Source organism: Theropithecus gelada, chromosome 16 (genome assembly GCF_003255815.1).
Source record: "Theropithecus gelada isolate Dixy chromosome 16, Tgel_1.0, whole genome shotgun sequence".
NCBI lineage: Eukaryota > Metazoa > Chordata > Mammalia > Primates > Cercopithecidae > Theropithecus > Theropithecus gelada.
In genome coordinates, this window is record NC_037684.1 from 49,288,536 (window position 1) to 49,309,928 (window position 21,393).

The following is a 21,393-nucleotide window of genomic DNA, read 5'->3' on the forward strand; positions in this document are numbered from 1 at the left end:
GTGGTGGCGCGTGCCTGTAATCCCAGCTACTCAGGAGGCTGAGACAGGAGAATCGTTTGAACCCGGGAGGCGGAGGGTGCAGTGAGCTGAGATTGTGCCACTGCACTCCAGCCTGGGTGACAGAGTGAGACTCCATCTCAAAAAAAAAAAAAAAAAAAAATGCCGGGCACAGTGGCTCACACCTGTAATCCTAGCACTTTGGGAGGCCGAGGCAGGAGGGTCCCCTGAGGTCAGGAGTTCAAGACCAGCCTGGCCAACAGGGTGAAACTCCACCTCTACTAAAAATACAAAACAATTAGCTGGGTGTGGTGCCACATGCCTGTAATCCCAGCTACTCGGGAGGCTGAGGCAGGAGAATCGCTTGAACCCAGGAGGCGGAGGTTGCAGTGAGCCAAGATCACACCACTGCATGGGTGACAAAGCAAGACTCTCTCTCTCCAAAAAAAAAAAAGCATCAGAAGGAAAAATGCATTATTATCTCCTTTTTTTTTTTGAGACAAGAGTCTCGCTGTGTTGCTCAGGCTGGAGGGCAGTGGTGCGATCTTGACTTACTGCAACTTCTGCCTTCCAGGTTCAAGCGATTCTCCTGCCTCAGCCTCCTGAGTAGCTGAGATTACAGGTACGTGCCATCACACCCCGCTAATCTTTGTATTTTTAGTAGAGACAGGGTTTCACCATATTGGTCAGGCTGGTCTTGAATTCCTGACCTCAGGATCCGCCTTCCTCAGCCTCCCAAAGTGCTGGGACTACAGGCATGAGCCACCGCACCCGGCCTTATTACCTCCTTTTATAAGACAGAGTCTCACTCTTTCACCAAGCTGGAGTGCAGTGGCACGATCTCTGCTCACTGCAACCTCTGCCTCCCGGATTCAAGAGATTCTCCTGCCTCAGCCTCCTGAGTAGCTGGGACTACAGGCGCACGCCACCATGCCCAGCTAATTTTTTTGTATTTTTAGTAGAGACAGGGTTTCACCATGTTGGTTGGCCAGGACGGTCTCCATCTCTTGACCTCATGATCTTCCTGCCTCAGCCTCCCAAAGTGCTGGAATTACAGGTGTGAGCCACCGCACCCAGCCTTTTTTTTTTTTTTTTTTTTTTTGAGGCAAGGTCTCACTGTCATCCAGGCGGGAGTACAGTGTGGCATAATCACAGCTCACTGAAGCCTTGACCTCCCAGGCTCAAGTGATCCTCCCACCCCAGTCTCCCAAGTAGCTGGGACTACACATGTGTGCTACTATGCCCAGCTAGATTTTTTAAATTTTTGTAGAGATGGGTTCACACTATGTTGCCCAGGCTGGTCTTGAACTCCTGGGCTCAAGTCATCCATGCACTCAGCCTCCCAAAGTGCTGGGATAACAGGAATATGTCAGTGTGCCAGCTGTTATTACCTTCTAAAAGAACAGACCATACTAACCCTATTGTGAGCAACAGCCACTGCAACCCCACTGTTTGATGCCTCTGCTTCTATTTTCTATCAAAACGTACCTGGGCATACTTCATCAGCATGTTTTCTCTGGGAATACGATAGTTGTCCATTTTGAGGTAGCCATTGTCTATCTCATCATAACCAAATTTGGGGCCGATGTCGCCAACAGTAATTCCTACCACAGATGAAAGGACAGTCATGAGATGTTTATGCTCTGGAATTTCTGGCTTTCGCTCCACCTCTTCAGTTGGGCATTCTACCTTTTAAGAAAGTGCTCAGTTTCATTTTCATCTCAACATCAGATGAACAGTTCTTACCTGGCAAAGGCTTATGGGTCCCAATTTCACGAATAGGTACAATAAAGGCATGTAATCCATAGCATTTCCCCTTAGTGATGAGCTGGGCAAGAACTATTGCATGATTTGAAGTCTTTCCAACTGTAATATAAAAGGGAACAAGAGAGGGGTGAGTAAACGTTCGTATATTTTTAAAGGGTAGAAAAAAGAAGAAAGAATATGTTAAATCTAACACTAGACTAAACCAATAGTATGTGTCCAGAAAGCCTTTCTGCTGACAGTATCACACTTAGCTTTCAGAAAGAAATTCCCTTAAGCTAATAGTTATTACTTTCTTTTCTGCTTATTTCTCATGCATTTACATAGAGAAAATTTTAGGATAAAAATAAGAATACTAATTTAAACTACTTCCTTGTTATCCCTTAAGGCAGTGCTGTCCAAAACAGTAATCACTAGCTACATGTGCCTTCTTACATATAAATTATAATTAAATAAAATATACAATGTGGGCCGGGCGCGGTGGCTCAAGCCTGTAATCCCAGTGCTTTGGGAGGCCGAGACGGGCGGATCACGAGGTCAGGAGATCGAGACCATCCTGGCTAACACGGTAAAACCCCGTCTCTACTAAAAAATACAAAAAACTAGCCGGGCGAGGCAGCAGGCGCCTGTAGTCCCAGCTACTCGGGAGGCTGAGGCAGGAGAATGGCGTAAAACCCGGGAGGCGGAGCTTGCAGTGAGCTGAGATCCGGCCACTGCACTCCAGCCCGGGCAACAGAGCGAGACTCCGTCTCAAAAAAAAAAAAAATAAATAAATAAAATAAAATAAAATAAAATATACAACGTGAATAACAAAATCCTTTAACCACTAACTGTATCAGAAATATATATTCCAAGATAATAACTCAGAATGGAATAAGAAGATATAAAAGTTTCGGGTCAGCTGGGCACGGTGGCTCACACCTGTAATTCCAGCACTTTGGGAGGCCGAGGCGGGCAGATCACGAGGTCAGGAGTTCGAGACTAGCCTGGCCAATATGGTGAAATCCCATCTCTACTAAAAATACAAAAATTAGCTGGGCTTGGTGGCGTGCACCTGTAGTCCCAGCTACTCAGGAGGCTGATGCAGGAGAATCACTTGAACTGGAAGGTGGAGGTTGCAGTGAGCCGAGATCACACCACTGCACTCCAACCTGGGTGACACAGTGAGATTTCGTCTCAAAAAAAAAAAAATTTGTGTTAAAGCTATTTAAATTTTTTTCTTTTTTTTTTTTGAGACGGAGTCTCGCTTTGTCGCCCAGGCTGGAGTGCAGTGGCATGATCTCGGCTCACTGCAAGCTCCGCCTCCCAGGTTCATGCCATTCTCCTGCCTCAGCCTCTGAGTAGCTGGGAATACAGGCACGCACCACCACACCCGGCTAATTTTTTGTATTTTTAGTAGAGACGGGGTTTCACCGCGTTAGCCAGGATGGTCTCGATCTCCTGACCTCGTGATCTGCCTGCCTCGGTCTCCCAAAGTGCTGGGATTACAGGCGTGAGCCACCATGCCCGGCCATTTTTTTCTTTTAAGAGACAGGGTTTCACTCTGTCACCCAGGCTGGAATGCAGTGGCATGATCACAGACAGTAGCTCACTGCAGGCTTGAACTCTTGGGCTCAAGTGGTCCTCCCACGTCAGCCTCCTGAGTAGCCAGGACTACAGGTCTATAAGTATGTGCCACTATGCCTGGCTTTCCCCCCCCCCATATATATACACACACACACACACACACACACACACCCCTCTCTCTGTCTATACACACACACACACATACACACACACACACAACCACACACATATATTGTTTGTTTGTTGGGTTGTTTTTGAGACAGAGTCTTGCTGCGATGCCCAGGTTGGAGTGCAGTGGTACAATCTTGGCTCACTGCAATCTTTCCGGGTTCCAGTGATTCTCCTGCCTCAGCCTCCCGAGTAGCTGGGACTACAGGTGTGCGCCACCACACCCAGCTAATTTTAGTATTTTTAGTAGAGACAGGGTTTCAGCATATTAACCAGGCTGGTCTTGAATTCCTTACCTCAGGTGATCTGCCCACCTCAGCCTCCTGAAGTGTTAGGATTACAGGCGTGAAACCACCAAGCCTGGCCGACGTTCTCATAAAAGCTCTACATTCTAAGCAAAATCTCATGACAAACCTTCAAAACATCCAATAAATGATGAAAAATTCACTTACGTCCACCAGGCCACCATTTAATGGAGGTCACAGTAGGACTGTTGAGAATGAACTCCTGGGTTTCAGGGTCATATGTGGCTGTGGTTTCCAAGCCTCGAAGGTGAGTTCCTAAGGAGATAAATTACACTGACTTCAGTTAAGAGATGGGGGAAAAAATAGGCACAAGGAAAAATTTCCTACACAGTCCTTTAAACTCTCATATCTCAGAGAAAAACAAAATCTAACAAAAAATACCAGTAGATGAGCTACAACTGGTTGACAACCAAGACACTGAATTTCCCACGCTATCTGATGGTTTTCCATTAAGTTGAAAATCTAAGTGCCATGCATGTTCCATTTCTGTATTTGATTTGTTACATTTATTTACAGCAACTGAAAGAAAATATAAAGGCAACTTAGAATCACATTTTTAAGATCACAATATATGAATTTAACAGGGATGTTAACTGTCTTTTTAAACCCATCTCTGAGTTGCAAGTATGCCAATTTTCAACTCATATGTATTGTGTTAACCACACCAATTCAACATTCTCGAATTCTGTACTAATGAGAAGAATAAGATAACATGTGAGAGGAAGACATTTCAGCCAAAATTCTTATAAATTAAAAATGTATGGCTGTGCGTGGTGGCTCACGCCTATAATCCCAGCACTTTGGGAGGCCAAGGCGGGTGGATCATGAGGTCAGGAGATCGAGACCATCCTGGCTAACACGGTGAAACCCCGTCTCTATTAAAAATACAAAAAATAGCTAGGCATTGTGGTATGCGCCTGTAGTCCCAGCTACTCAGGAGGCTGAGGCAGGAGAATTGCTTGAACCCAGGAGGCAGAGGTTGCAGTGAGCCAAGATTGTGCCACCGCACTCCAGCCTGGGCAACAGAGTGAGACTCCGTCTCAAAATAAATAAATAAATAAATAAATAAATAAAGTATAAAAGTATAACCATTATTGGGGAAATGACCTGGAATGTGACTTCAAAAAATTCCTAAAAAGGTCCAATAATAAGGTCTCAGTTGACCCTACAGATTTCCAATAGCAGGCCTAACTTAGTACTAGCTGGTTCATTAATGCAGCAAGGAAGAGTTTCCAGTTTCTTATGTGTACTGGGATAGATAGGGTCTTATGTTTCAAATCTTAACATAAATATACCAAAACTATTTGAAAAGAGTTATAGAAAAATGTTCTAGGTGGCAGTCTCTACAAAACTACCGACTAAAGCAAATGTTGGGAACCTTTTACCTATCTGCTTTCATAATGCTAGACCTCATTAAACACACTTTGAAACATTTAGAAGCTTCCAAGTTGAATAACCAACTTACGTGCAATCCACAACTTTCACAGACATCTTTCATCAAAAAAGCAGCTTTTACAGAAGAGCAGATAACATTAAACAGAACAAATAAGGACGAAATGTTTTCAAAAGCACAACTGAAACAAATAGTATTCCACTTGGAGTCTCATGAAAATCCTGTAAAATACTATTCAGCACCAAATAAAAAGCAGCAGCTGTACAGAAATAAGGAGCAAGTGGCAAATATACACTAGACCAGTTTTTCTGAAATATTAGAGCAGAAAAAGAGAAGCCATAAGCAAATGAATGGCAAACATGGATTCAATTCAGAGCAGATACAAAGAGGAACAGCGGCCACCTCCAGCCCACCCAGGTGCATGAAGAAAGCAGGTGGGGGATGGAAAGATCAATGAAAGGTGGAGATAGTGTCTGAAACCAAATGCCTGCCAAGTTTGGCTTATCTTGGTTTTTTTACTCTGCAGTCAAGTCACTTGTAGAACTACTGACTGACTCAAAGTACAAATAACTCCAAGGCATAAAATGTCACACACTTCAGTTATAAGCTACTCATTTCCCTCAAGCAAATCCAAGGGCACAGGGTACACAAACTATTATTTGTGTTTCTTCTGGAACTTGTACAAGTTCATTAAGGTACCAGTAACAAAGGTAATCAGATAGTAATGAAGAAAAAAACAGTTTTGAGTTGTATATGCACACAGATTCCATACAACCTCAGTAACACTGAAAGCCACTTGGCAAATAAGACCTGACTTGTAATTCTTGACCCTCTGAAGGGGAACTATGGCATAAAAAAAGACAATCGTTTTATCACTATGATAGCCTTTAACTCCCACTGACCAAAGCAGTGTTTATACCAAAACCTGAACTCTGCAAAAAAAGCTCATTTAAACAGACCACAGAACATCGACACGCCATCGATGGTACATGGTGGGCACTCCACACATGGTAAGTTCACAGGGGCCCGCCCAACCCAGAAGGTAGACTGAATACTCCATACCATGACCCATCTCTGTCTGGGCATAAGTGCCAATGATCTCCAAGTTCCAGGCGGGCATGAAGAAGCGCTCCTGCTGCTCCGCAGTTGCCTGGTGAAGCAAGGTGGGCAGGAACATGCCCAAGTGAAGATCCAGAGGCTCAGGCCGCCCTCGGTGCACAAAACTTCGAGGAAATATCAAGGATGGGCATTTGAGAGAAGAATCATCAGGTGTGAGAGAATCAGCAATTTAAATAGAGCAAGGAAAGGAGACAAAAAAAACCTTAAGTATGAATTAGTTGCGTGCACTTAATCATAGATGGGAGCACTGTCCCTTTCTGTATTACTTTATAATTCTTGTTAATTTCCATTTTTCCAGAGTCAGCAAGGAGTATGAGGAAAGGGATTGGCTACTGATTCCAAAGTCAGTGCAGTACAAAACCACACATCCAAGACAGAGGATCCCAGCCCAGGAATTAAATCAAAGAAAATAAAGAGAATTTGAGAGGCCAGTGCAGTGGCTCACACCTGCAATCTCAGCACTTTGGGAGGCCAAGGTGGTCAGATCACCTTAAGTCAGGAGTTCAAGACCAGCCTGGCCAACATGACAAAACCCCGACTCTTCTAAAAATACAAAAATCAGTTAAGCATGGTGGCACCAGCCAGTAGTCCCAGCTATTTGGGAGGCTGAGGCAGGAAAATCGCTTGAACATAGGAGGCGGAGGTTGCAGTGAGCTGAGATCACGCCCACTGCATTCCAGCCTGGGTGACAGAGTGAGATTCTGTCTCAAAAAAAAAAAAAAAAAGAATTGGCCAGGCACAGTGGCTCACACCTATAATCCCAGCACTCTGGGAGGCCAAGGTGGGTGGATCATCTGAGGTCAGGAGTTCAAGACCAGCCTGGCCAACATGGTGAAACCCTGTCTCTACTAAAAATACAAAAATTAGCCAGGTGTGGTGGTGCACACCTGTAATCCCAGCTACTGGAAGGTTGAGGCAGGAGAACTGCTCCAACCCAGGAGGCAGAGGTTGCAGTGAGCCAAGATCACATCATTGCATTCTAGCCTGGGCGACAGAGTGAGACTCCATCTCAAAAAAAAAAAAAAAAAAAAAAAAAAAAGAGAGAGGGAGAGAGAAAGAGAGAATTTGAAAAGTTGTATAGGGCCAGGCATGGTGGCTCACGCCTGTAATCCCAGCACTTTGGGAGGCTGAGGTGGGCAGATCACCTGAGGTCAGGAGTTGGGAGACCAGCCTGATCAACATGGTAAGACCCCATCGCTACTAAAAATACAAAATCAGCCAGGCATGGTGACACATGCCTGTAATCCAAGCTACTTGGGAGGCTGAGGCAGGAGAAATGCTTGAACCCGGGAGGCGGTGGTTGCAGTGAGCCGAGATCACGCCATTGTACTCCAGCCTAGGCAACAAGAGTGAAAATCCGTCTCAAAAAACAACAACAAAAAAGAAACCAACCAACCAAACAAACAAAAAATTAGCTGGGTGTCGTGGCGCCCACCTGAAATCCCAGCTACTTGGGAGGCTAAGGCAGGAGAATTGCTTGAACCTGGGAATGGAAGGTTGCAGTGAGCTAAGATCACACCACTGCACTCCAGCCTGGGCAACAGAGCAAGACTCTGTCTCAAAAAAAAAGTTGTATAGAATGGAGAATTTGCTGGGTGTGGTGGCACGTGCCTGTAATCGCAGCTACTTGGGATGCTGAGGCAGAATCGCTTGAGGAGAATCACTTGAGGCCAGGAGTTGGAGAACAGAAAATTTGAGTGGTACTGGTACAAGGATGTCCTCTGATGAGAAAGCGAGAAAGAACATAGTAGTTCTCTCAGTGTGACAATATGACCCCCAGATTATAGTTTTTCCTCAATGCAACTTCAAAAATGCTTCTAGGCTGGGATTTTTTTTCTGTTTTGTCCACAAAACATCCAGCATAGAACCACATTCCTCACATAGATCTGATCACTTCATTCAGACTCATCATGTCAAATATTGGGCCATGCTTTACTGAAACAATTTAATACAAAAACTGACAGTGCTCTTCATCCCAATAAATTATTTCAGAAATTAAAAAAGACATGCAATTTCTAGTGAAGACCACAATAACAAGTTACAGATTCATGCATAAGCTTTCTGTGACAATTATACAGAAATTATCACTAATGATAATAAACATCTTAGCTTTATTAGTTTTAAATCCACTTTCTGGGGTCATTTTTTTCCACTTAAAACGTGCATGGGACAGGATTCTGTGTGAATTTTTGCTAAGGATAGGAAGTCATTCTATATGCCTTTGCATTTTTCCACATTACTGGTATTCTGTTTAATTTCTAGCTCCAAATCCGTCAACTCCATATTGCTCTTATCATTCTTTGTGTCTTTGAAATGAGCATAAACGACGTGTCAGTTTTAAATTTCTGTTTGTTCCTTGCAAGGTAGGGAGGAAAATAACCAGGGCACACTGCTCAGACAAGGGCTGATCAATGACTTCTTCCAATCTACTGGCTGGGCTTTCAGCTAAGCAATCACACTTTAGAAAAAGAAAAATCAAAGTATGTATGACTGAATCCCTCATTTAACAGAGAAGAAATTAAGGCTGAGACGGATTAAATGCCTTCCTCAGGGAAAAAAAGATAATGGCAAAACAAGGACAAGAATCTCGTCACCACGGGACCTGAGCAAGGGGTAAACATGGACATGCAGAATGCAATAAGAGACACAGGGGCCAGGCGCGGTGGCTCATGCCTATAATCCCAGCACTTTGGGAGGCCAAGGCAGGCGGATCACCTGAGGTTGGAGTTCAAGACCAGCCTGGTCAACATGGTGAAACCCCACCTCTACTAAAAATACAAAAATTAGCTGGGCGTGGTGGTGGGCACCTGTAATCCCAGCTACTTGGCAGGCTGAGGCAGGAGAATCACTTGAACCCAGGAGGCAAAGGTTGCGGTGAGCCACGATGGTGCCACTGCACTCTAGCCTGGGAGACAGAGACTCTCTCAAAAAACAAAAAACAACAACGAACAAAGCAGACACTGGAGGTTTCAGAATGTGGGAGGATGGGAGGGGTATGAGGCCTGAAAAGTTATCTGCTGGGTACTATGTTCACTATTTGGGCAATGGGTACTGCAAAATCCCAGACTTCACCATTACATAACACACGCATGTAAGGAAATGGCACTTCTACCCCCAAAACCTATTTTTTTAAAAAAGAACCTTGTCACCTAGTCCTGTCTCCTAGCTGGGGAAATTATTGCACAAGCATAGCACGGACTAAAGACTGTGACTGTAGGCCGGGCGCAGTGACTCACGCCTGTAATCCCCACACTTTGGGAGGCCAAGGTGGGCAGATCACTTGAGGTCAGGAGTTCGAGACCAGCCTGTGCAACATGGTGAAACCCTATGTCTACTAAAAATACAAAATTAGTTGGGCATGGTGGCAGGCGCTGGTTATCCCAGCTACTCAGGAGGGTGAGGTAGGAGAATTGCTTGAACCTGGGAGGCGGAAGTTGCAGTGAGCCAAGATCGCACCACTGCATTCTAGCCTGGGGAACAGAGCAAGACTCCATCTCAAAAAAAAAAAAAAAAAATAGCAGAAATCCCAAGAAAAACACATTCATGGGATGAGAGTGCCTTTCACTCAAACAGATATGTCAACCGTCCCCGCCTTTTGAGTACTGTCTAGGAAGAAAAATCAATGTACACTTAGAACTTGGGAGACGAAAGGCCGGGCGCGGTGGCTCAAGCCTGTAATCCCAGCACTTTGGGAGGCCGAGACGGGCGGATCACGAGGTCAGGAGATCGAGACCATCCTGGCTAACACGGTGAAACCCCGTCTCTACTAAAAAATACAAAAAAAAACTAGCCGGGCGAGGTGGCGGGCGCCTGTAGTCCCAGCTACTCGGGAGGCTGAGGCAGGAGAATGGCGGGAACCCGGGAGGCGGAGCTTGCAGTGAGCTGAGATCCGGCCACAGCACTCCAGCCTGGGCGACAGAGCAAGACTCCGTCTCAAAAAAAAAAAAAAAAGAACTTGGGAGACGAAAACTCTGAGTTAGGACTGAAACCTAGGACTAGACACTTTTCATGCTTTCATGGAGGGTTGTTTTACTTCACCATAAATCAGAGCAATTCCTAGTGAAGGAAAGGCCACTATCAAGCACCCATCAGACTCTGGAAGATTTACATCTGAGTGTATCACAGAGCGAAGATGGACACTAAGGGCTACAACAAATGCGCTCAGCAGGGCAGGGGTAAAACCACTACAATCACAAATGGTTCTGACACTAAAGAATGTTTTCGGGAAAAAAATATTTCTTCCAACTAAGACAAGGATTATTCAGATGTGGATGAAATTTAGAAATGTTACAAGGAGAAAGAGAACTGCAGAGTTTTTTGACTTAAGCCAACTATTTGTTTTAAAAGCTGGTTATGCATGATAAAGATATTATTGTAAAATAATTTATCATAAAATTACGAAGCACCAACATTATACTTAGTGAAGCGCTAGAGTCAGCTCTTTTAAAACCAAAACATCAAAAGGCATCCCCAGCCCCTCTTTCCACATGACACAAGGCTAGAAAGGCTGACAATCAATGCTGAGGAAAAACCAATCAGACTATTCATATATGAGAAAAGAAGAAATAAAAAGCAGCTCTGTAGAAAGCATGAGTATCATCCCAGAAAATCAACAACATCAACAAAATATCAGAATAAGTGGACTGAGAAAAGCTGCAGGCTGTAAGGGAAAAAAAATTAACAGCATTCAGGCATGGTGGCTCACACCTGTAATCCCAGCACTTTGGGAGGCCAAGGGGGGCAGATCATGAGGTCAGGAAATCAAGACCATCCTGGCGAACACAGCAAAACCCTGTCTCTACTAAAAATACAAGAAAATCGGTTGGGCGTGGTGGTGGGCGCCTGTAGTCCCAGCTACTGGGAGGCTGAGGCAGGAGAATGGAGTGAACCCAGGAGGCAGAGCTTGCAGTGAGCCGAGATCGCACCACTGCACTCCAACCTGGGCGACAGAGCGAGACTCCCTCTCAAAAAAACAAAAAAACAAAAAACAAAAAAAAAAAACAGAAAAATGATAAATACCTAATAGGGTGGGAAAAAAAAGAAGAGAAAAATAAGAGGAAAGAAATAGCTTCCCAAGAAAAGACAAGGCTTCAATATAAAACCAACTTAAAATTCCAGATAGAGAAGGAGAAAAGAAAAATTTAATTCCTGTAGAATTTGTTTTTAGAACCTGACAGATTCGGTTAGAATTCATCTAGAATAAGCAAGCATAAATACCAAATACACATATCTCGAAATGTAACAATGGTAGGCTTATCCTATCAGATTTTTAAATACCTTACAAGCCTGAGCAACACAGCAAAAACCTATCTCTACTAAAAATTTAAAAAATCAACTGGGCACGGTGTCATGTGCCTATACTCTCAGCTACTCAGGAGGCTGAGGTAGGAGGATCCCTTCAGTCTAGGAGATCAAGGCTGCAGTGAGCTATGATCAAACCTTTGCACTCCAGCCTGGGCAGCAGAGCAAGAACCTGTCTTTAAAAAATAAAAATACACCAGACCTGGTGGCTCACTCCTATAATCTCAGCACTTTCGGAGGCTGAGGCAGGCGGATCACCTGAGGTCGGGAGTTCTCGGCAGTGAGCCGAGATCATGCCACTGCACTCCAGGCTGGGTGATAGAGCAAGACTCTGTCTTGAAAACGAAAAAAATTGGAGCTCCAGTGGCGCAATCGGTTAGAGCATGGTACTTATATGAAAAAGAAAAAAAAATAAAAATAATAAAAAAAGATAAAGGTCAGGCCTGGTGGCTCAGCCTGTAATCCCAGCACTTTGGGAGGCTGAGGCGGGCGGATCACGAGGTCAAGAGTTCGAGACCAGCCTGATCAACATGGTGAAACCCCGTTTCTACTAAAAATACAAAAATTAGCTGAGCATGGTGGTGCACGCCTGTAATCCTGGCTACTCAGGGGGCTGAGGCAGGAGAATCGCTTGAACACAGGAGACAGAGGTTGCAGTGAGCTGAGATTGCGCCACTGCACTCCAGCCTGGGCAACAGAGTGAGACGCCATCTTAAAAATAAAAAATATGGGAGGCTGAGGCAGGAGAATGGCGTAAACCCGGGAGGCGGAGCTTGCAGTGAGCTGAGATCCGGCCACTGCACTCCAGCCTGGGCGGCAGAGCCAAACTCCGTCTCAACAACAAAAAAAAATAAATAAAAAATAAAAAATAAAAAATAAAAATACAAAAATACAAAATAAAAATAAAATAAAAAGTCTTGACTGGGCACAGTGGCTCACGCCTGTATTCCCAGCATTCTAGGAGGCCGAGGCGGGCGAATCACAAAGTCAGGAGTTTGAGACCAGCCTGGCCAACATGGTGAAACCCCGCCTCTACTAAAAATACAAAAAAATTAGCTGGGCGTGGTGATGGGCACCTGTAATTCCAGCTACTGGGGAAGCTGAGGCAGGAAAATTGCTTGAACCCGGGAGGCGGAGGTTGCAGTGAGCCAACATCGCGCCACTGCACTCCAACCCAGGCGACAGTGCGAGACTCTGTCTCAAAAAAGTTTTATAAAGCACCAGTGGTCAAAATTTATGTTAGAGGAAAAACAAAGAAAGAAATCAACCTATCAATGTAATATATGAAAGGTTCCAGAAATAAATTTAACCTATCATAAAACTCTAAGACAAACCAGAAAGGACATAATGGGATTAAGATAACAATGGGAAAAAGCCACTAGTTAATAATGAACATTAGAAAGCTCGGAAGCTGCGCCACTGCACCCCAACCTGGGCGAAAGAGCAAGACTCTGCCTCAAAAAAAAAAAAAAAAAAAAAACCAACAAAAAAAGAAACACATTAAAGTAGGCCGCGCACAGTGGCTCACGCCTGTAATCCTAGCACTTTGGGAGGCCAAGGCGGGCGGATCACCTGAGGTCAAGAGTTCAAGATCAGCTTGACCAACATGGAGAAACCCCATCTCTACTAAAAATACAAAAGTAGCCAGGCGTGGTGGCGCTTGCCTGTAATCCCAGCTACTCAGGAGGCTAAGGAAGGAGAATCGCTTGAACCTGGGGGGCGGAGGTTGTGGTAAGTTGAGATCATACCATTGCACTCCAGCCTGAGCAAAAAGAGCAAAACTCCAGCTCAAAAAAAAGAAAAAAAAAATATATTAAAGTAGCAAAAATAAATTAAAGTGGCCACGTTGATGGAGCTGTGGAAATACAGGTACAGAGCTTGCTAAATATATTGTCAACTGGTTCTGTGTTTCAGGAAAAGTCTCAAACTATGCAGCAAAAGCTCTAAAATACTCATGTCCCTCAATATAGTGATTCATTTCTGAGATATTCCAGAAGTATGACCCCAAAGATATTTATTTATTTATTTATTGAGATGGAGTCTCGCTCTTGTTACCCAGGTTAGAGCACAATGGCGACATCTCGGCTCACCACAACTTCCACCTCCCGGGTTCAAGTGCTTCTCCTGCCTCAGCCTCCCTAGTAGCTGGGATTACAGGCACGCACTACCACACCCGGGTAATTTTGTATTTTTAGTAGGGACGGGGTTTCTCCATGTTGGTCAGACTGGTCTCGAACTCCCGACTTCAGGTGATCCGCCCACCTTGGCCTCCCAAAGTGCTGGGATTACAGGCGTGAGCCACCGCACCTGGCCAGAATACAGCTTTCATAAAGTTTATATTATTATCACTAATATTGGTGAAATTTAGCCCAAATCCCCAGGGAAGCAAGTCTCATGAGAAGTCCAACAGGGAAGAGAATCACTTGGGCAGAGGAAAGAGGAGACTATTGAGCCTGGGGAGAGAGGGCAACGGAGGTGCAGGTAAAGATTGATGACTTACAAATCAAGTTTACTACCCCTTTCCTGTTTCAAAGAAAGGTGCTTTATTTCATATTTAAGAGTTAATGATGGCAATTTGCTAGAACACTGCATCAGCTTCAAAGCTAACTATATATCATACAAGCTCTATATTCCTGAATAGATGGTAATAGGAAACAAGGCAATATGACCTGAGTCCACGGGTGAGGAAGAAAGAAAGGAACGAAAGGAACAGAGGAACAGAGGAAGGAAGACAGAAAGAGAGAGAGAAAGAGGCCGGGCACAGTGGCTCACGCTTGTAATCCCAGCACTTTGGGAGGCCGAGGTAGGCAGATCACCTGAGGTCAGGAGTTCAAGACCAGCCTGGCCAACATGGTGAAACCCCGTCTCTACTAAAAATACAAATATTAGCCAGGTACGGTGGTGCATGCCTGTGATCCCAGCTACTCCGAGAGGCTGAGGCAGGAGAATCACTTGAACCCTGGAGGCGGAGGTTGCAGCGAGCCGAGATTGCACCATTGCATCACTCCAGCCTGGGCAACATGAGACTCCTTCAAAAAAAAACAAAGGAAGGAAGGAAGCAAGTAAGCAAGCAAACAAGGAAAACAAAGCAAGAAGAATCTCCCCAAGTGGCTAGATCTTGAAATGATTAGATATCTGTAAGAGCAAACAAATGACCTGTTTTGTGGCCTAAAGAAACATGTGGTGGGGATGATAACATGGACCCAGTTCCCCAGGCTGTTCCTTTAATTCCAGAACCCCAGGCAGGGGAGCCCACCCAGGCTCAGGCCTCTGCCTTTGATTAAGGCTCCCAGACCCACAGGGCAGGTGTATATCCGTATATCCGAATTTCTTCTTCGTGTCTTTTTTTTTTTTTTTTTTTTGAGACGGAGTCTCACTCTGTCGCCCAGGCTGGGGTGCAGTGGCCGGATCTCAGCTCACTGCAAGCTCTGCCTCCCGGGTTCACGCCAGTCTCCTGCCTCAGCCTCCCAAGTAGCTGGGACTACAGGCGCCACCACCACGCCCGGCTAGTTTTTTGTATTTTTTTAGTAGAGATGGGGTTTCACCGTGTTAGCCAGAATGGTCTCGATCTCCTGACCTCGTGATCCGCCCGTCTCGGCCTCCCAAAGTGCTGGGATTACAGGCTTGAGCCACCGTGCCCGGCCTCTTCTTCGTGTCTTTAGAGGAAAGAAGACATACTCTAGAAAGAAGGATGATGTTGGTGACTGAGACTTTCTGTAGGTGACTGAATTTTAGGATTCAGAAGGAACATGGAGTGAACCTGAACACTTCTGAGGCCCTTCACTTCTCAGCAGCTACCCAGAAGTGAAAGAATTCGAAACCCAAAGTTATAGCTGCTTTTGTGAGACCGCGTTAGATAATCACTGTTGATCCATTTTCCAAAGTCTCAGAATTTAAATAGTTAGATCTCATTCTATATAAGTTGCTCTATTGCCGATCTCCTGGATGTTGACTTTTTGCCTATTCCATAGAAGGTAAAACTGTCACGTGATGTAAATTAACCAACCTGACTTGTTTCCAAGGAAAAGATGAGTGGTCAACCAAGAACAGCAATATGAATTAGCAAAATTCCAGCAAGAAAAAAAAAAAACCTCAGGACACTGTTCTCTAAACCACAGAGATTAAGACAACACTGGTTCCAATACAAAAAAATACTCAAAACTAGCTGGGCACAGTGACTCATGCACAGTGACAGTGAGGAGGACTAAAGTAATCCCAGCACTTTGGGAGGCCGAGGTGGGCGGATCACCTGAGGTCGGGAGTTCGAGACCAGCCTGACCAACATGGAGCAATCCCATCTCTACTAAAAATACAAAATTAGCAGGGCATGGTGGCACATGCCTGTAATCCCAGCTACTAGGGAGGGTGAGGCAGGAGAATCACTTGAACCCGGGAGACAGAGGTTGCGGTGAGCCGAGATCGCGCCATTGCACTCCAGCCTGGGCAACGAGAGCGAAACTTCATCTCAAAACAAACAAACAAACAAACACACAAAAAACAAAACAAAACTAGAAGCAATAAGGGAACAAAAACTCTAACAAATGCAAACTTGCCCACAGCCATATAGGATCTCTGTCCAACTTCTGTTCTCCTCAAACCAGTATAGTCCAAGTCTTCCTTTCTTCCTCTCTCCTTTCAAAAATTAGGGCAGGCCGGGCGCAGTGGCTCACACCTGTAATCCCTGCACTATGGGAGGCTGAGGCGGGCGGATCACCTGAGGTAACGAGTATGAGACCAGCCTGACCAAAATGGTGAAACCCCATCTCTACTAAAAATTGCAAAATTAGCTGGGTATGGTGGTGGGCGCCTATAAACCCAGCTACTCAGGAGGCTAAGGCAGAAGAATCACTTGAACCCAGGAGGTGGAGACTGCAGTGAGCCAAGATCACTCTACGGCACTCCAGCCTGGGGCACAGGATGAGACCCCGACTCAAAAAATAAAATAAAAGAAAAGAAAAAAATTAGGGCAAATGTATATTTGTGATTTACTTTATAAATGAGGCAGAAGCATTAGACCAGCAAGAGGTATACTTAACAGATCCATTAGCCTCAGACTATTTCACATCTTATGCCTCCTACGAATAGCATGACTGTTAAGTCAAATAAATTCTATACCACAAAGCTACCTCAAGATTACAACACATACACACACCACACATGCATGTACACAAACACACAGATACTCCAAGTGAGGAGGACTAAAGAATCTTATGTGTCAGGCCAGGCGGCGCGGTGGCTCACGCCTGTAATCCCAGCACTTTGGGAGGCCGAGGCGGGTGGATCACGAGGTCAGGAGACCAAGACCATCCTGGCTAACACAGTGAAACCCCATTTCTACTAAAAATACAAAAAATTAGCCAGGCGTGGTGGTGGGTGCCTGTAGTCCCAGCTACTTGGGAGCCGAGGTAGGAGAATGGCGTGAACCTGGGAGGTGGAGCTTGCAGTGAGCCGAGATGACACCACTGCACTCCAGCCTGGGCAACCGAACAAGACTCTGTCTCAAAAAAAAAAAAAAAAAAAAAGAATCTTATCTGTCAGCCAGGCGTGGTGATTCAGGACTGTAATCCCAATACTTTGGGAGGCCAAGGTGGACAGATCACCCGAGGTCAGGAGTTAGAGATCAGCCTGGCCAACATGGAGAAACCACGTCTCTACTAAAAATACAAAATTAGCCTGGCGTGGTGGTGAGCGCCTGTAATTCCAGCTACTCAGGAGGCTGGGGCAGGAGAATTGCTTGAACCCGGAGGCAGAGGTTGCAGTGAGCCAAGACCGCGCCATTGCACTCCAGCCTGGGCAAAAAGAGCAAAACTCCGTCTCAAAAAAAAAATAATAATAAAGAATCTTATCGTACTTAACAAACCTTTCTTTCAGGCTTACAATTTCAGTACTGACCATCTTGAAGTTAAAGTCTTGGGTGCTTAGTAAGGTGTCTGGAACATCAAACCATGACCAGAAATCTGCAGTCCCCATGGAGATGACAATAAATAACACTTCCCTTAAACCAATTCGCACATCGAAATCAGCAATCAAACACAAAATGATGTTTCCCTGATATCTGCATCCCTTTTTCCTTCCCTTTCTTTACTCCTCCCATTTTGATACTTAGACATGAGGCTGGGCAGGTCAAATTCCAAACACTCAAACCTGCCAATGGCCTTGTCTATGAAAACAAACTTATTTCACATGAAGACCAAAAGCAAAACTTTTTAAAGGAAGCCAGACATTTAGGAACAATTTAACAAAGAATTGGCAACACAAGAGTTCCCAGACATATAGGGGAAAAAATATCTAAAAAGACTGAAGTCAGATGAAGAGAATCATGGACTTTTTTCCAAACTGCCTTATAACCTGCTAGTGGGCAATGAGAGATGAGACAGGTAGCTGCCACCACCTACTGCCCCCATTAAAATCCACAGCTTTAACTGCATTACAGCAGAGAGGCACTTTCCAGATATTGCTGGGGCACTAACCCTCTGAAGAATTTCCAACAAAGTCTTTACTCATTAGACCCAGAGTAACATAATGGGCTTCCCTGCTGCACTGTAAAACCCATCTTTTCAAACTGTTCCATAATAAAGATTTTAGGAAATAACAGTGAATGATGTTTATAGGCCAGAGCCCTGGAACAGTTTCCGGGGAAAATATCTAGGAGAAAACAAGAAGCTGAATTTTGACTTAACCACTTAAAAATAAAATCCCAAACAGATAGCAGCAGAAAAAAGCCAAATGCCGGCAATCACTGTTAACTGATGTCCTGAGGTGGGTTACCCAGAGACCCTCAGTGTGGACTAACCGTGGCCCATTTCCGTCTGGGCGTAGGTGCCAATTATCTGGAGTCCTTTGGATGAAGGCAGCCATTTCTCTTTCTGAGCAGTGGTGCCCTGATTCAGCAAGGTGGGAATAAACATGGAGTAATTGAGGCCCACAGGTTCCACAAAATTGACCAAATGTAGTCTACAGGAGAGAAAAGAAAAGGATCTCAGCCTTCCTTTAGAAACTGCATTCTACAACCCATTCTTGCCAAACAGCTTTGGCCTTCAAGGAGAAGGTCAGGAAAATGTAAACCCCCTTCTTATGAAATTAAACATAAGATTTACCATTTTACTACCTAAAAAGCCAACAGCAGAACCTGATGATGTCTCTCCTAACTATTTCAAGGCCACAATTCAGTTCATATTTACATGTAATCTAGGAAGCAAATTCTACCTAAGTTTTAGCATAAAAACATCTCTAATTTTTGGAAGGGGAGGCTGTTGGTGTTATTTACTGGTTCGACTGGTTGAATTTTTTAGAATGTGTGTTTTTTTTTCTTTTTTGCTTTATTTAGGTTTTACTTGTTTGTTTTAAAGGTTAAAAGTAACTCCATAGAACACTTACTTATAGAGCTGTTAACAAGAGCTCCAAGGAAGAAATAATTTCAACTATGTTTACCTAGATAATATAAGCAAATATCCAGAAAAGTAAATATATATTCCAGGGCAGAATCATACATCTCTAAAGGTCTTCAGGGTTTACAATAAGTAATGCGGACATGTAAAAATTTATCCCCAATGGTCAATGAACATACTACAGATTAACTCTATATCACATTGAAATTTAGTCCTCAACTCTCTTCTTATAAAACAGAGTCCACAGTAGTTGGCCTTGGCTGTGCCGTGTCATAGATTTTATGGGGATCAATTTTGTACTTTGACAAAGTGCGTATCTAAAGAGTTTAAAGTACAAAATACATCTAATCTAACCGATCTTCACGACTTCCCAACAGATGATTAGAAAGCAATGTTACTACCAGTTTATCTTGATCTGTGCAATGAGCAGAGCATGAAGTAAAGGAGAGAAGGGATAGGCTGCCATTGCAGCGCTGGGGGACCCTGAAACCAAATCACCACCTTAGAAGAAATAATAGTAGCCGGGCACAGTGGCTCACACCTGTAATCCCAGCACTTTGGGAGGCCGAGGTGGATGGATCACAAGGTCAGGAGATCGAGCCCTCCTGGCTAACATGGTGAAATCCCATCTCTACTAAAAATACAAAAACATTAGCTGGGCATGGTGGCAGCCACCTGTAGTCCCAGCTACTTGGGAGGCTGAGGCGGGAGAATGGCGTGAACCCGGGAGGCGGAGCCTGCAGTGAGCCAAGATCGCGTCACTGCACTCCAGCCTGGGCAACAGAGCGAGACTCCATCTCAAAAAAAAAAAAAAAAAAAGGAAATAATAGTAAACACAATATACCCTTATTTTCCTATTTCCTAAATAAGTACTACACGATTATCCTCACCATTTCTTTTCTTTGTTTCTTTTTTTTTTTTTTTGGAGACAGTCTCCCTCTGTTGCCCAGGCTGGAGTACAGTGGTGTGATCTCAGCTCATGGCAACCTCTGCCTCCTAGGTTCATGTGATTCTCATGCCTCAGCCTCCCAAGTAGCTGGGATTATAGGCGTGCGCCACCAAGCCCGCCTAATTTTGTATTTTAGTAGAGAATGCATTTTGCCATGTTGGCTAGGCTGGTCACAAAGTGGCCTGGCCTCAAGTGACCAGCCCACCTCAGCCACCCAAAGTGCTGGGATTACAGGTGTGAGCCAACATGCCCAGCCCCATTGTCTTTTCTATCTTACATAAATCATAATCCACTTAGAAACAAAAAACACTCATCATGGATGCTCTTAGATACGAATATTTCTAGTTAATCAAAATGAATTAATGTAATTATTATAGATTCCACCAGAGGGAACGACTTCTGTGTCCTAATCATGTGTTTAAGTCAATAGAAGCTGCTTATTAACATCAGTAAAAAATGTTTTCTCGGCCAGGCGCAGTGGCTTATGCCTGTAATCCCAGCACTTTGGGAGGCCAAGGTGGGTGGATTACGAGATCAGGAGTTCGAGACCAGCCTGGCCAACATGGTGAAACCCCGTTTCTACTAAAAATACAAAAATTAGCTGGGTGAGGCGGCAGGTGCCTGTAATCCCAGCTACTCAGGAGACGAGACAGAAGAATCACTTGAACCCAGGAGGCGGAGGTTGCCGTGAGCCAAGATCACACCACTGTACTCTTGCCTGGGAGACAGAGCAAGACTCCGTCTCAAAAAAAAAAGTTTTCTCTGCCACCAACAGTTGTCAGGCATAGGCCTAGGGCAGGACATCACTTTTCAGGGGTGCTGAAGACATACTCATCTGAACAGCCAAGAGACGACTACTAGCCAACATCTAAAATGCCTTTTAACCCTCAGATTCTATGATTTTTATATTGTTTATGTTAATTTAAACTAGAGGGAAATAAGAGAAAGGAGGAGTATGAACAGAAAAGATGAGTCAATTTCTAAGGAATTTACAGCAGCAGCTTACTCCTCTGTATTTTATGCAACACAAGAGTTACTTGTATAACTCTAATACATAAGTTATACATTTCATAAAATGTACCATGCCCAAAATCCTGATTAGATAAATGTGTAACTTAATCTCTCAAAGGCAAACACAGAATTCTCTAACTGTTGTGTTACTAAAACCAAAATGTTTTTATACACTTTCTATTTGTATAAATAAGAACACTTTTTTTGGCCGGGCGCGGTGGCTCACGCCTGTAATCCCAGCACTTTGGGAGGCCGAGACGGGCGGATCACGAGGTCAGGAGATCGAGACCATCCTGGCTAACACGGTGAAACCCCGTCTCTATTAAGAAATACAAAAAACTAGCCGGGCGAGGTGGCGGGCGCCTGTAGTCCCAGCTACTCGGGAGGCTGAGGCTGGAGAATGGCGTGAACCCGGGAGGCGGAGCTTGCAGT

General features: G+C 44.5%; 1 protein-coding gene across 5 annotated transcripts in view; it reads right to left on the reverse strand.

Moving 5' to 3' along the window:
- The window catches only part of ACOX1 (acyl-CoA oxidase 1), a 43,064-nt gene that overhangs the window by 15,759 nt on the left and 5,912 nt on the right, over nucleotides 1–21,393 (reverse strand). For 2 of the 5 annotated variants that reach the window (XM_025363237.1, XM_025363236.1), the window contains exons 3-6: nucleotides 6,256–6,416; nucleotides 3,948–4,055; nucleotides 1,744–1,863; nucleotides 1,486–1,601 (exon numbers count right to left, since the gene is read on the reverse strand). In XM_025363237.1, the coding sequence (XP_025219022.1) occupies nucleotides 1,486–1,601; nucleotides 1,744–1,863; nucleotides 3,948–4,055; nucleotides 6,256–6,416 (505 nt within the window). Of the gene's footprint in view, nucleotides 1–1,485; nucleotides 1,602–1,743; nucleotides 1,864–3,947; nucleotides 4,056–6,255; nucleotides 6,417–18,406; nucleotides 18,866–21,393 lie in introns of those variants that run through there. The other 3 variants (XM_025363240.1, XM_025363239.1, XM_025363238.1) reach the window with 3 other exon arrangements.